Raw genomic sequence first — 15,015 nt, forward strand, 5'->3', positions numbered from 1 at the left:
ATCAACACAGGAAGGTGTCTATGGCTTATTGTTATGTGAGGTAAAAGTAACATCCAAAATCATACAGTTTTTTTTAACTTCATTTAAAAAAAATTGGGCTTCCCTGGCGGCGCAGTGGTTGAGAATCTGCCTGCCAGTGTAGCGGACACGGGTTCGAGCCCTGGTCTGGGAAGGTCCCACATGCCGCGGAGCAACTGGGCCCGTGAGCCACAACTACTGAGCCTGCGCGTCTGGAGCCTGTGCTCCACAACAAGAGAGGCCGCGACAGTGAGAGGCCCGCGCACCGCGATGAAGAGCGGCCCCCGCTCGCCGCAACTAGAGAAAGCCCTCGCACAGAAACGAAGACCCAACACAGCCAAAAATAAATAAATAAATTTATTTAAAAATTATATATATATATAGCACTCTGAGGTCGATAATAACAAAAAAAAAACCCCACAGATTCCAAGGCCTGTCTTAAGAGAGTTTGTAATTCAGTGATGTGAAAGTGGGGCCCCCAAATCTGTTTTTCAAAAAAAAAATTTTTTTAACATCTTTATTGAGTATAACTGCTTTACAATGGTGTGTTAGTTTCTGCTGTATAACAAAGTGAATCAGCTATACATATACATACATCCCCATATCTCCTCCCTCTTGCTTCTCCCTCCCGCCCTCCTTTATCCCACCCCTCTAGGTGGTCACAAAGCACCGAGCTGATCTCCCTGTGTTATGTGGCTGCTTCCCACTAGCTATCTGTTTTACATTTGGTAGTGTATATATGTCCATGCCACTCTCTCTCTTCGTCCCAGCTTACCCTTCCCTCTCCCCATATCCTCAAGTCCACTCTCTACACCTGTGTCTTTATTCCTGTCCTGCCCCTAGGTTCTTCAGAACCATTTTTATTCAAAAGTATATATACATATGCACACAGGTTCACACACATATAGATATATCTTGGAAGGTCTACCCCACAATTTTACAGTGGTCATTTTAATAAGTCATGTATCATAAGAGAGAAAAAGATATTTCTATTAGGCAGAATTTGTTTTAAAAAGAGAGCCACAGAATCTCCGTCTTGCCGTGAAGCTGAACATTCCTAGGAAGACGTGAAAGGTGATCACTCCCTTCATCTCTCTGCTTTTTCCTCATTTTAAAAGAGAAGCTTTCAGGTGAGTTGCATTAATGTATTCTTCAATGTATGTAACACTTGGTAAGCAATTTTCTTTCTGAACTCGTGAAAAATTAAGTTGCAGAAGACAGAGTTCTAGCTCACTGGGAAGCTATGTTCATTCACAGTGAGAAGGTCTGAGAGCTGGGGAAAGAGACTCTTCTGTAGCTCTTACCCTTTTGCTATGGAAGTAAAAAGCTGGATATCTTTCTGCTCTCTGCATAGCAAGGCTTCCGTCTGGCTTATGGATCCAGGGATGTTCAGGATGGCCTCCGAATAGGTATCCTCTTTGCTCAGCTCTCCTGCCTTTCTCCTGGCTGCCCATACAAAGTTGTCTGCCAGTTCTACTTCTGCACTTTTTCTGTGTTCTCCTCCTTCCCCCTCTTTCTGTAATCATTGTTGGGCGCTACTGGTGGTGGATTGTTATCTCTGTTTTTCCTATTGAAGTGTTTACCAAGAACCTGTGCAGTCAGATGTCGGCAGTCAGCGGGCCTCTACTGCAGTGGCTGGAGGACAGACTGGAGCAAAACCAACAGCATTTGCAGGAGTTGCAACAAGAAAAGGAAGAGCTTATGCAAGAACTTTCTTCTTTAGAATAAAGCAGGAGACAAAATGGGGTAAAAAACTTTTGTTTTCCAATTTGTGTATTAAACATGGTCTGAAAATTCATATACAGGAGATGTGTAGGCAGACGATGGAGCAGATCCTTTTATATCCCCATGGGTGCATTTTATGCATACGATAAACAAACATAAGATGTCTTCCTAAAAGTTTCATTAGGGCCTAATGAACCCTCCTACCTGGAACCGGCCTACAAAGAGCATATGCAGGGTGATTTAAGTAGAATATGAAAGCTTTTTTTTAAAGGCTATGCAAGTTACATTGGCAAGGATATCCTGTAATAAAATGTCTGGGGAGCATATTTCAAGTGTTTATTTTTTCTCTAGAATAAGCTAAAGGGATAAGTATTTCATGTTCAGTTTTGTAGTTATGATGCTGATGTTGGACAAATAAATAAGTACACAAGGGTTAGTGGGATGAAGTGAAGGTGACTCATCAGCACCCCACCTCTATTCTTTACCCCCATTGAGAGGCATATGTCTTATGTCTTCCTTCTTGATCTCTAAAATAGGTATTCTGAGATACCCAGCAAAGGTTGAATCTATGTGGGTGCTCTTTGTAACCAAAAACATGAGTTCTAGCATATTTGGCTCTGAAGCAAATTCCTACTGAGCAGATCCTATTTCCCTAAGAATTTCCAGTATAATATAAATGTGTTTTTCCAGAAACATTCAGGACTTAGGATGTAACAAAAATAATGCTTTAAAAAGTTCTGTTGCAAGCTTCTTACCATGTGTAACCACAAATGCTAAGTGTGTCTTCAGAAAAGAGCCAAGCCTACTGCAGACCAGAAATTAAAGTGGGAATTGGAGGAGTTAGAAAGAAAGAAAACAAAGAAAGCCCCAATCCCAACAACAGCGACAAAGGGTTGGTTTTGTTTTTGTTTTTTCTTCTTGTTTCTCCCTAAATTATTGTTTTTCAAATTTCAAAGTACAGTCCAGAACTACATGCACCATAATCATGTGGAGGCCAAACTTCAGCTCTGGGAGTGGAACCCAGAAATGTTCATGAACTCCCCTAGGGCATATGTAGTGTAAATGTTGTATTTTCCCTAATTTCCCACAGCCACAGTTCTTCTCTATTCTTTTCTTTCCCTGTAGGAAGGATGAAAATATCCAGGTGTAAAATTAATTAAGCCAAATCAATTTTGAAGAAGAAAAATTTGGAAGACTCACATTACCTGACTTCAAGACTTACTATAAACCTACAGTAATCAAGACAGTGTGGTATATGCGCAACTGATTTTGACAAAGGTACAAAAGCAATTCAGTGGAGGAAGGATAGTCTTTTCAACAAATGATGCTGGTGCAGTTGGCAAAGAAAATGAATTTTGACCTAAACTGCATACATTATACAAAAATTAATCGAAAATGTATCATGAACTTAGATGTAAGATGTAAAACTTTCAGGAAAAAAAATCATAGAAAGATCTTTAGGATCATGGGCTAGGCAACAGGTTCTTCTTGGCCTTCATCCCAGAAGCACAATCGTGAAAGGAAAAAGTTGATACTGTATATTGGACTTCATCAAAATGAAAAACTTTTGCTCTGTCAAAAATTTAAGAGGAGGAAGTTATTGAGAGAAATTACTTGCAAACCATTTATCTAGAATAAAGTCAAGAGTAAAAAACAAACAATCCAATTAGAAAATGAGCAGAAGACATGAATAGACATAGCACTAAAGAGGGTGTATCGAAGGCAAGCAAGCACAGGAAAAGGTGTTGAACTTCATTAGTCATCAGGGAATGCAAATTAAAACCACAGTGAATTATAACTACATACTTATCAGAATGGCTAAAGAAAAAACAGTGAAAATACCAGATGCTGTTGAGCATACAAACTGGATCTCTCATACATTGCTGAACAGAATGTAAAATGTAAGCCACTCTGAAAAAAAGAGTTTAAAAATTTCTAATAGAGTTAAACATACATGTACTTTATTACCCAGCAATTGTTGTCCTGGACATTTATCCCAAAGAAATGAAACCTATTTTGGCACAGAAACTTCTATACAGACATTCTTGGCAGTATCATTTGTAATAGCCCCAAACTGGAAACAACCCAGATGACCTGCAGTTGCGTGTGTGGTTAAACCACACCATGCAATACTACTCTGCAATGAAAAGGAACAGACTGTTGATACACACGACTTGGATGGACCTCAAGGGTATAATGATGAATGAAAAACAGCCAGTCTTAAAAGCTCACATACTGTATGACTGCATTTGTATGAATTCTTGAAATGACAAAATTATAGAAGTGAAGAACAGATTAATGGTTGACAGGGATAGGGACTGGAGGGGGTATGGGATATGGGTGACTATAAAGGGATAACACAATGAATTCCTTTGTGCTGATGGAACAGTTCTGTATCTTGATTGTGGTGTTTATTACATGAATCTATATCTGTGCTAAAACTACATAGGCCTACACACACCCACAAATGAATGCATGTAAAATTTGGTGAAACCAAATAAGGTCTATAGTCTAGTTAGCAGTATTCTACCATTGTCAATATGTTGGTTTTGAAGATGTACAATAGTTATGTGTAAGATCTTACCACTGGAGGAAACTGGGTGAAGGGCACATGGGACTCCCTGTACTATTTTTGCAACTTCCTGTTAATCTATAATTATTGCAAAATAAAAAGTTGTAAGTATTAAATAAGGAACTAGGAGGTATGGTACGTATTTTGTGTAATAAGAAAAGAGTGATAAAATCTGAGGGGGAATAAAATGATTTGAATATTTTTACAGACAAACCTTCTGCACATGTCCCTTCTAAGCTATTTACATTGACAGAGTTATGGCAATTTGAAATTCTTTTTCTAACCTGATAATTCGAGTTGTAATCTGTAAAATAGGATGTGGGGAGAGGAGGCAGGTACATGGAAGTGTCAAAGTACCTGGTGGCTGAGGAAGCAGGGCTGGGATTACTGCATGAGTGCCTTGGTGGGGGATATCTAGTGGAAACTGTTGTGCAGCCAGCAATCAGGTACATTAAACAAGTAAGTCAACTGATGGAGCAAATAAGTAAATGTATTGAGGAAAGTGGAAGCTAGGTTTGTCAGTGTCAGAGAAATTACTTATAAACATGAAAAGGGGAGGAGCTTCAAGATGGCAGAAGAGTAAGACGTGGAGATCACCTTCCTCCCCACAAATACGTCAGAAATACAGCTAAATGTGGAACAAACCCTACAGAACATCTACTAAATGCTGGCAGAAGAACTCAGACCTCCCAAAAGGCAAGAATCTCCCCACGTACCTGGGTAAGGCAAAAGAGAAAAGGAAAAACAGAGACAAAAGAATAGGGACGGGACCTGCACCTCTGGGAGGGAGCTGTGAAGGAGGAAAAGTTTCCACACACTAGGAAGCCCCTTCGCGGGCAGAGACTGTGGGTGGCGGAGGGGGAGGAACTTCGGAGCCACGGAGGAGAGCACAGCAACAGGGGTGCGGAGGGCAAAGTAGATTCCCGCACAGAGGATCAGGGCCGACCAGCACTCACCAGCCTGAGAGGCTCGTCTGCTCACCTGCCGGGGTGGGGCGGGGCTGGGAGCTGAGGCTCGGGCTTTGGAGGTCGGATCCCAGGGAGAGGACTGGGGTTGGCTGCGTGAACACAACCTGAAGGGGATCGTGTGCCACAGCTGGCCGGGAGGCAGTCCGGGAAAAAGTCTGGAACTGCCGAAGAGGCCATTGTTTCGGGGTGTGGGAGGAGAGGGGATTCAGAACACCGCCTAAATGAGCCCAAGATGGGCGTGAACCACGGCGATCAGCACAGACCCCAGAGACGAGCACGAGACGCTAAGGCTGCTGCTGCCGCCACCAAGAAGCCTGTGTGCGAGCACAGGTCACTCTCCACACCTCCCGTCCTGGGAGCATGTGCAGCCCGCCACTGCCAGGGTCCCGGGATCCAGGGACAACTTCCCCGAGAGAACGCACGGCGCGCCTCAGCCTGGTGCAACGTCACGCCGGCCTCTGCCGCCGCAGGCTCGCCCCGCATCTGTACCCCTCCCTCCCCCTGGCCTGAGTGAGCCAGAGCCCCCGAAGCAGCTGCTCCTTTAACCCCGTCCTGTCTGAGCAAAGAACAGACGCCCTCCGGTGACCTACATGCAGAGGCGGGGCCAAATCCAAAGCTAAACCCCCGGAGCTGTGCGAACAAAGAAGAGAACGGGAAATCTCTCCCAGCAGCCTCAGGAGCAGCAGATTAAATCCCCACAATCAACTTGACGTACCCTGCATCTGTGGAATACCTGAATAGACAATGAATCATCCCAAAATTGAGGCGGTGGACTTTGGGAACAACGATACAATTTTTTCCCCTTTTTCACTTTTTGTGAGTGTGTATGTGTATGCTTCTGTGTGTGATTTTGTCTGTATAGCTTTGCTTTTAGCTTAGCTTTTACCATTTGTCCTAGGTTTCTGCCTGTCCATTTGTTTTGTTTTGTTTTTTAAGTATAGTGTTTAGTGCTTGTTATCATTGGTAATTTATTTTTTGGTTTGGTTGCTGTCTTCTTTTTTTTCTTTCTATTACTTTTTGAATTTTTATTTATTTTTTATTTTTATTTTCTTTTTTGGCGGTACACGGGCCTCTCACTGTTGTGGCCTCTCCCATTGCAGAGCACAGGCTCCGGACGCGCAGGCTCAGTGGCCATGGTTCACGGGCCCAGCCGCTCCGTGGCATGTGGGCTCTTTCTGGACCAGGGCATGAACCCGTGTCCCCTGCATCGGCAGGCGGACTCTCAACCACTGCGCCACCAGGGAAGCCTACTTTTTGAAGTTTTTAAAAATTTTTTTTTGAATTTTATTTTTTTTTTACAGCAGGTTCTTACTAGTCATCAATTTTATACACATCAGTGTATACATGTCAATCCCAATCGCCTAATTCATCACACCACCATCCCCACCCCCACCCCCCGCGGCTTTCCCCCCTTGGTTTCCATACGTTTGTTCTCTACATCTGTGTCTGGATTTCTGCCCTGCAAACCAGTTCATCTGTACCATTTTTCTAGGTTCCACATATATGCGTTAATATACGATATTTGTTTTTCTCTTTCTGACTTCCTTCACTCTGTATGACAGTCTCTAGATCCATCCACGTCTCTACAAATGACCCATTTTCGTTCCTTTTTATGGCCGAGTAATACTCCATTGTATATATGTACCACATCTTCTTTATCCATTCGTCTGTCGATGGGCATTTAGGTTGCTTCCATGACCTGGCTATTGTAAACAGTGCTGCAATGAACACTGGGGTGCATGTGTCTTTTTGAATTATGGTTTTCCCTGGGTATATGCCCAGTAGTGGGATTGCTGGGTCATATGGTAGTTCTATTTTTAGTTTTTTAAGGAAGCTCCATACTGTTCTCCATAGTGGCTGTATCAATTTACATTCCCACCAACTGTGCAAGAGGGTTCCCTTTTCTCCACACCCTCTCCAGCATTTGTTGTTTGTAGATTTTCTGATGATGCCCATTCTAACTGGTGTGAGGTGATGCCTCATTGTAGTTTTGATTTGCATTTCTCTAATAATTAGTGATGCTGAGCAGCTTTTCATGTGCTTCCTGGCCATCTGTATGTCTTCTTTGGAGAAATGTCTATTTAGGTCGTCTGCCCATTTTTGGATTGGGCTGTTTGTTTTTTTAATATTGAGCTGCATGAGCTGTTTATATATTTTGGAGATTAATCCTTTGTCAGTTGCTGCATTTACAAATATTTTCACCCATTCTGAGGGTTGTCTTTTCGTCTTGTTTACGGTTTCCTTTGCTCTGCAAAGCTTTTAAATTTCATTAGGTCCAATTTGTTTGTTTTTGTTTTTATTTCCGTTACTCTAGGAGGTGGATCAAAAAATATCTTGCTGGGCTTCCCTGATGGCGCAGTGGTTGAGAGTCTGCCTGCCGATGCAGGGGATACAGGTTCGTGCCCCGGTCCGGGAAGATCCCGCATGCCGCAGAGCGGCTGGGCCCATGAGCCATGGCCGCTGAGCCTGCGCGTCTGGAGCCTGTGCTCCGCAACAGGAGAGGCCACAACAGTGAGAGGCCTGCGTACTACAAAAAAAAAAAAAAAAAAATCTTGCTGTGATTTATGTCAGTGTTCTTCCTATGTTTTCCTCTAAGAGATTTATAGTGCCTGGTCTTACATTTAGGTCTCTAATCCATTTTGAGTTTATTTTTGTCTATGGTGTTAAGGAGTGTTCTAATTTCATTTCTTTACATGTAGCTGTCCAGTTTTCCCAGCACCACTTATTGAAAAGACTGTCTTTTCTCCATTGTATATCCTTGCCTCCTTTATCCTAGATTAGTGGACCATAGGTGCGTGGGTTTATCTCTGGGCTTTCTATCCTGTTCCATTGATCTATATTTCTGTGTTTGTGCCAGTACCATATTGTCTCAATTACTGTAGCTTTGTAGTATAGTCTGAAGTCAGGGAGTCTGATTCCTCCAGCTCTGTTTTTCTTCCCTTAAGACTGCTTTGGCAATTCGGGGTCTTTTGTGCTTCCATACATATTTTAAGATTTTTTGTTCTAGCTCTGTAAAAAATGACATTGGTAATTTGATAGAGATTGCATGAATCTGTAGATTGCTTTGAGTAGTACAGTCACTTTCACAATACTGATTCTTCCAATCCAAGAACATGGTATATCTCTCCATCTGTTGGTATCATCTTTAATTTCTTTCATCAGTGTCTTATAGTTTTCTGCATACAGGTCTTTTATCTCCCTAGGTGTGTTTATTCCTGGGTATTTTATTCTTTTTGTTGTAATGGTAAATGGGAGTGTTTCCTTAATTTCTCTTTCAGATTTTTCATCATTAGTATATAGGAATGCAAGAGATTTCTGTGCATTAATTTTGTATCCTGCTACTTTACCAAATTCATTGATTAGCTCTAGTAGTTTTCTGGTGGCATCTTTAGGATTCGCTATGTATAGTATCATGTCAGCTTCAAACACTGATACTTTTACTTCTTCTTTTCCGATTTGTATTCCTTTCTTTTCCTTCCCTGATTGCCGTGGCTAGGACTTCCAAAACTATGTTCAATAATAGTGGTGAGAGTGGACATCCTTGTCTTGTTCCTGATCTTGGAGGAAATGCTTTCAGTTTTTCACCATTGAGAATGATGTTTGCTGTGGGTTTGTCGTATATGGCCTTTATTATGTTGAAGTAGGTTCCCTCTGTGCCCACTTTCTGGAGAGTTTTTATCATAAATGGGTGTTGAATTTTGTCAAAAGCTTTTTCTGCATCTATTGAGATGATCATATGGTTTTTATTCTAAAATTTGTTAATATGGTGTATCACATTGATTGACTTGCCTATATTGAAGAATCCTTGCATCCCTGGGATAAATCCCACTTGATCATGGTGTATGATCCTTTTGATGTGTTGTTGGATTCTGTTTGCTTGTATTTGTTGAGGATTTTTGCATCTACATTCACCAGTTATATTGGACCGTAATTTTCTTTTTTTGTAGTATCTTTGTCTGGTTTTGGTATCAGGGTGATGGTGGCCTCATAGAATGAGTTTGGGAGTTTTCCTTCCTCTGCAATTTTTGGAAGAGTTTGAGAAGGATGGGTATTAGATCTTCTTTAAATGTTTGATAGAATTCACCTGTGAAGCCATCTGGTCCTGGACTTTTGTTTGTTGGAAGATTTTTAATCACAGTTTCAATTTCATTACTTGTGATTAGTCTGTTCATATTTTCTATTTCTTCCTGGTTCAGTCTTGGAAGGTTTTACCCTTCTAAGAATTTGTCCATTTCTTCCAGGTTGTCCATTTTATTGGCATAGAGTTGCTTGTAGTAGTCTCTTAGGATGCTTTGTATTTCTGCGGTGTCCGTTGTAACTTGTCCTTTTTTCATTTCTAATTTTATTGATTTGAGTCCTCTCCCTCTTTTTCTTAATGAGTCTGGCTAATGGTTTATCAATTTTGCTTATCTCCTCAAAGAACCAGCTTTTAGTTTTATTGATCTTTGCTACTGTTTTCTTTGTTTCTATTTCATTTATTTCTGCTCTGATCTTCATGATTTCTTTCCTTCTGCCAACTTTGGGTTTTGTTTGTTCTTCTTTCTTTAGTTCTTTTAGGTGTAACGTTAGATTGTTTATTTGAGATTTTTCTTGTTTCTTGAGGTAGGCTTGTAGAGCTATAAACTTCCCTCTTAGAACTGCTTTTGCTGCATCCCATAGGTTTTGGATCATTGTGTTTTCATTGTCATTTGTCTCTAGGTATTTTTTGATTTCTTCTTTGATTTCTTCAGTGGTCTCTTCGTTGTTTAGTTACGTATTGTTTAGCCTCCATGTGCTTGGGTTTTTTACGTTTTTCCCCTTTAACTGATTTCTAATCTCATAGCATTGTGGTCAGAAAAGATGCTTGATATGATTTCAACTTTCTTAAATTTACTGAGGCTTGATTTGTGACGCAAGATGTGATCTATCCTGGAGAATGGTCCATGAGCACTTGAGAAGAAAGTGTAATCTGCTGTTTTGGAATGGAATGTCCTATAAATATCAATCAAATCTATCTGGTCTATCATGTCATTTAAAGCTTCTGTTTCCTTATTAATTTTCTGTTTGAATGCTCTGTCCATTGGTGTAAGTGAGGTGTTAAAGTCCCCCACTATTATTGTGTTACTGTCGATTTCCTCTTCTATAGCTGTTAGCAGTTGCCTTATGTACTGAGGTGCTCCTATGTTGGGTGCATATATATTTATAATTGTTATAGCTTCCTCTTGGATTGATCCCTTGATTATTACGTAGTGTCCTTCCTTGTCTCTTGTAACATTCTTTATTTTAAAGTCTATTTTATCTGATATGTGTATAGCTACTCCAGCTTTCTTTTGATTTCCATTTGCATGGAATATCTTTTTCCATCCCCTCACTTTCAGTCTGTATTTGTCCCTAGGTCTGAAGTGGGTTTCTTGTAGACAGCATATATATGGGCCTTGTTTTTATATCCATTCAGCAAGCCTGTGTCTTTTGGTTGGAGATTTTAATCCATTCATGTTTAAGGTAATTATCGATATGTAAGTTCCTATTACCATTTTCTTAATGTTATGGGTTTGTTTTTGTAGGTCCTTTTCTTCTCTTTTGTTTCCCACTTAGAGAAGTTCCTTTAGCATTTGTTGTAGAGCTGGTTTGGTGGTGCTGAATTCTCTTAGCTTTTGCTTGTTTGTAAAGCTTTTGATTTCTCCATCGAATCTGAATGAGATCCTTGCTGTGTAGAGTAATCTTGGTTGTAGGTTCTTCCCTTTCATCACTTTAAGTATATCATGCCACTTCCTTCTGGCTTGTAGAGTTTCTGCTGAGAAATCAGCTGTTAACCTTATGGGAGTTCCCTTGTATGTTAGTTGTCACTTTTCCCTTGCTGCTTTCACTAATTTTTCTTTGTCTTTAATTTTTGCCAATTTGATTACTATGTGTCTTGGCGTGTTTCTCCTTGGGCTTATCCTGTATGGACTCTCTGCGCTTCCTGGACTTGTGTGGGTATTTCCTTTCCCATGTTAGGGAAGTTTTCAACTATAATCTCTTCAAATATTTTCTCGGGTTCTTTCTCTCTCTATTCTCCTTCTGGGACCCCTATAATGTGAATGTTGTTGCGTTTAATGTTGTCCCAGAGGTCTCTTAGGCTGTATTCATTTCTTTTCATTCTTTTTTCTTTATTCTGTTCCACAGCAGTGAATTCCAGCATTCTGTCTTCCAGGTCACTTATCCGTTCTTCTGCCTCAGTTATTCTGCTATTGATTCCTTCTAGTGTAGTTTTCCTTTCAGTTATTGTATTGTTCATCTCTGTTTGTTTGTTCTTTAATTCTTCTAGATCTTTGTTAAACATTTCTTTCATCTTCTCGATGTTTGCCTCCATTCTCTTTCCGAGGTCCTGGATCACCTTCACTATCATTATTCTGAATTCTTTTACTGGAAGATTGCCTATCTCCATTTCATGCAGTTGTTTTTCTGTGGTTTTATCTTGTTCCTTCATCTGGTACATAGTCCTCTGCCATTTCATCTTGTCTCTTTTTCTGTGAATGTGGTTTTTGTTCCCCAGGCTGCAGGATTATAGTTCTTCTTGCTTCTGCTGTGTGCCCTGTGGTGGATGAGGCTATCTAAGAGGCTTGTGGAAGTTTCCTGATGGGAGGGACTTGTGGTGGGTAGAGCCGGCTGTTGCTCTGGTGGGCAGAGCTCAGTAAAACCTTCATCTGCTTCTCTGCTGATGGGTGGGGCTGTGTTCCCTCCCTGTTGGTTGTTTGGCCTGAGGCGATCCAAGACTGGAGCCTACCTGGGCTCTTTGGTGGGGCTAATGGCGGACGCTGGGAGGGCTCATGCCAAGGAGTACCTCCCAGAACTTCTGCTGCCAGTGTCCTTATCCCTTGGCGAGCGACAGCTGCCCCCTGCCTCTGCAGGAGACCCTCCAACACTAGCAGGTAGGTCTGATCAGTCTCCTTTGGGATCACTGCTCCTTCCCCTGTGTCCCAATGCACACACTACTTTGTGTGTGCCCTCCAGGAGTGGATCTCTGTTTCCCCCAGTACTGCCAAAGTCCTGCAATCAAATCCTGCTAGTCTTCAATGTCTGATTATCTAGGAATTCCTCCTCCCATTGCCAGACCCCCAGGTTGGGATGCCTGACGTGAGGCTCAGAACCTCCACTCCAGTGGGTGGACGTCTGTGGTATAAGTGTTCTCCAGTTTGTGAGTCACCCACTTAGCAGTTATGTGATTTGATTTTATTATGATAGCGCCCCTCCTACCATCTCATCGTGGCTTCTCCTTTATCTTTGCATGTGGAGTATCTTTCTGGGTGAGCTTGGTGTCTTCCTGTTGATGACAGTTCAGCAGTTAGTTGTGATTCTGGTGTTCTCAAAAGAGGGAGTGAGACAAAGAAAGAAAACTACAGGCCAATATCACTGATGAACATAGATGCAAAAATCCTCAACAAAATACTAGCAAACAGAATCCAACAGCACATTAAAAGGATCATACACCATGATCAAGTGGGGTTTATTCCAGGAATGCAAGGATTCTTCAATATACGCAAATCAATCAACGTGATGCACCATATTAACAAATTGAAGGAGAAAAACCGTATGATCATCTCAATAAATGCAGAAAAAGCTTTTGACAAAATTCAACACCCATTTATGATAAAAACCCTGCAGAAAGTAGGCATGGAGGGAACTTTCCTCAACATAATAAAGACCATATATGACAAACCCACAGCCAACATCATCCTCAATGGTGAAAAACTGAAAGCATTTCCACTAAGATCAGGAACAAGACAAGGTTGCCCACTCTCACCACTATTATTCAACATAGTTTTGGAAGTCTTAGCCACAGCAATCAGAGAAGAAAAAGAAATAAAAGGAATCCAAATCGGAAAAGAAGTAAAGCTGTCACTGTTTGCAGATGACATGATACTATACATAGAGAATCCTAAAGATGCTACCAGAAAACTACTAGAGTGAATCAATGAATTTGGTAGAGTAGCAGGATACAAAATTAATGCACAGACATCTCTGGCTTTCCTATACACTAATGATGAAAAATCTGGAAGTGAAATTAAGATAACACTCCCATTTACCATTGCAACAACAACAAAAAAATATCTAGGAAGAAGCCTACCTAAGGAGACAAAACACCTGTATGCAGAAAATTATAAGACACTGATGAAAGACATTAAAGATGATACAAATAGATGGAGAGAAATACCATGTTCTTCGATTGGAAGAATCAACATTGTGAAAATGATTCTACTACCCAAAGCACTCTACAGATTCAATGCAATCCCTATCAAACTACCACTGGCATTTTTCACAGAACTAGAACAAAAAATTTCACAATTTGTATTGAAACACAAAAGACCCCGAATAGCCAAAGCAATCTTGAGAAAGAAAAACAGAGCTGGAGGAATCAGGCTCCCTGACTTCAGGCTATACTACAAAGCTACAGTAATCAAGACAGTATGGTACTGGCACAAAAACAGAAATATAGATCAACAGAACAGGATAGAAAGCCCAGAGATAAACCCACGCACATATGGTCACCTTATCTTTGATAAAGGAGGCAAGAATATACAGTGGAGAAAAGACAGCCTCTTCAATAAGTGGTGCTGGGAAAACTGGACAGCTACATGTAAGAGAATGAAATTAGAACACTCCCTAACACCATACACAAAGATAAACTCAAAATGGATTAAAGACCTAAATGTAAGGCCAGACACTATCAAACTCTTAGAGGAAAACCTAGGCAGAACACTCTATGACATAAATCACAGCAAGATCCTTTTTGACCCACCTCCTAGAGAAATGGAAATAAAAACAAAAATAAACAAATGGGACCTAATGAAACTTAAAAGATTTTGCACAGCAAAGGAAACCATGAACAAGACCAAAAGACAACCCTCAGAATGGGAGAAAATATTTGCAAATGAAGCAACTGACAAAGGATTAATCTCCAAAGTTTACAAGCAGCTCATGCAGCTTAATAACAAAAAAACAAACAACCCAATCCAAAAATGGGCAGAAGACCTAAATAGACATTTCTTCAAAGAAGATATACAGATTGCCAACAAACACATGAAAGAATGCTCAACATCATTAATCATTAGAGAAATGCAAATCAAAACTACAATGCGATATCATCTCACACTGGTCAGAGTGGCCATCATTAAAAATCTAGAAACAATAAATGCTGGAGAGGGTGTGGAGAAAAGGGAACACTCTTGCACTGTTGGTGGGAATGTAAATTGATACAGCCACTATGGAGAACAGTATGGAGGTTCCTTATAAAACTAAAAATAGAACTACCATATGACCCAGCAATACCACTACTGGGCATATACCCTGAGAAAACCATAATTCAAAAAGAGTCATGTACCACAATGTTCATTGCAGCTCTATTTACAATAGCTAGGACATGGAAGCAACCTAAGTGCCCATCATCGGATGAATGGATAAAGAAGATGTGGCACATAGATACAATGGAATATTACTCAGCCATAAAAAGAAACAAAATTGAGTTATTTGTAGTGAGGCAGATGTACCTAGAGTCTGTCATACAGAGTGAAGTAAGTCAGAAAGAGAAAAACAAATACCATATGCTAACACATATATATGGAATCTAAGGGGGAAAAAAAAGTCATGAAGAACCTAGGGGTAAGACGGGAATAAAGACATAGATCTACTAGTGAACGGACTTGAGAATATGGGGAGGGGGAAGGGTAAGCTGTGACAAAGTGAGAGAGTGGCATGGACATGTATACACTACCA

The 15,015-nt window shown here is 40.8% G+C and overlaps 1 protein-coding gene across 4 annotated transcripts in view; it reads left to right on the plus strand.

Moving 5' to 3' along the window:
• BRCC3 (BRCA1/BRCA2-containing complex subunit 3) overlaps positions 1 to 4,438 on the plus strand; it is a 76,119-nt gene extending 71,681 nt beyond the window's left edge. For all 4 annotated transcript variants that reach the window (XM_004285931.4, XM_033416851.2, XM_033416850.2 and 1 more), the window contains 2 exons: positions 1,595 to 1,764; positions 2,869 to 4,438. In XM_004285931.4, the coding sequence (XP_004285979.1) occupies positions 1,595 to 1,746 (152 nt within the window). In that variant the 3' untranslated portion in view covers positions 1,747 to 1,764; positions 2,869 to 4,438. The remainder of the gene's footprint in view (positions 1 to 1,594; positions 1,765 to 2,868) is intronic.
• The last annotated feature ends 10,577 nt before the right edge of the window (positions 4,439 to 15,015 follow it).

This window comes from Orcinus orca, chromosome X (assembly GCF_937001465.1).
Source record: "Orcinus orca chromosome X, mOrcOrc1.1, whole genome shotgun sequence".
In the NCBI taxonomy this organism is placed as follows: domain Eukaryota; kingdom Metazoa; phylum Chordata; class Mammalia; order Artiodactyla; family Delphinidae; genus Orcinus; species Orcinus orca.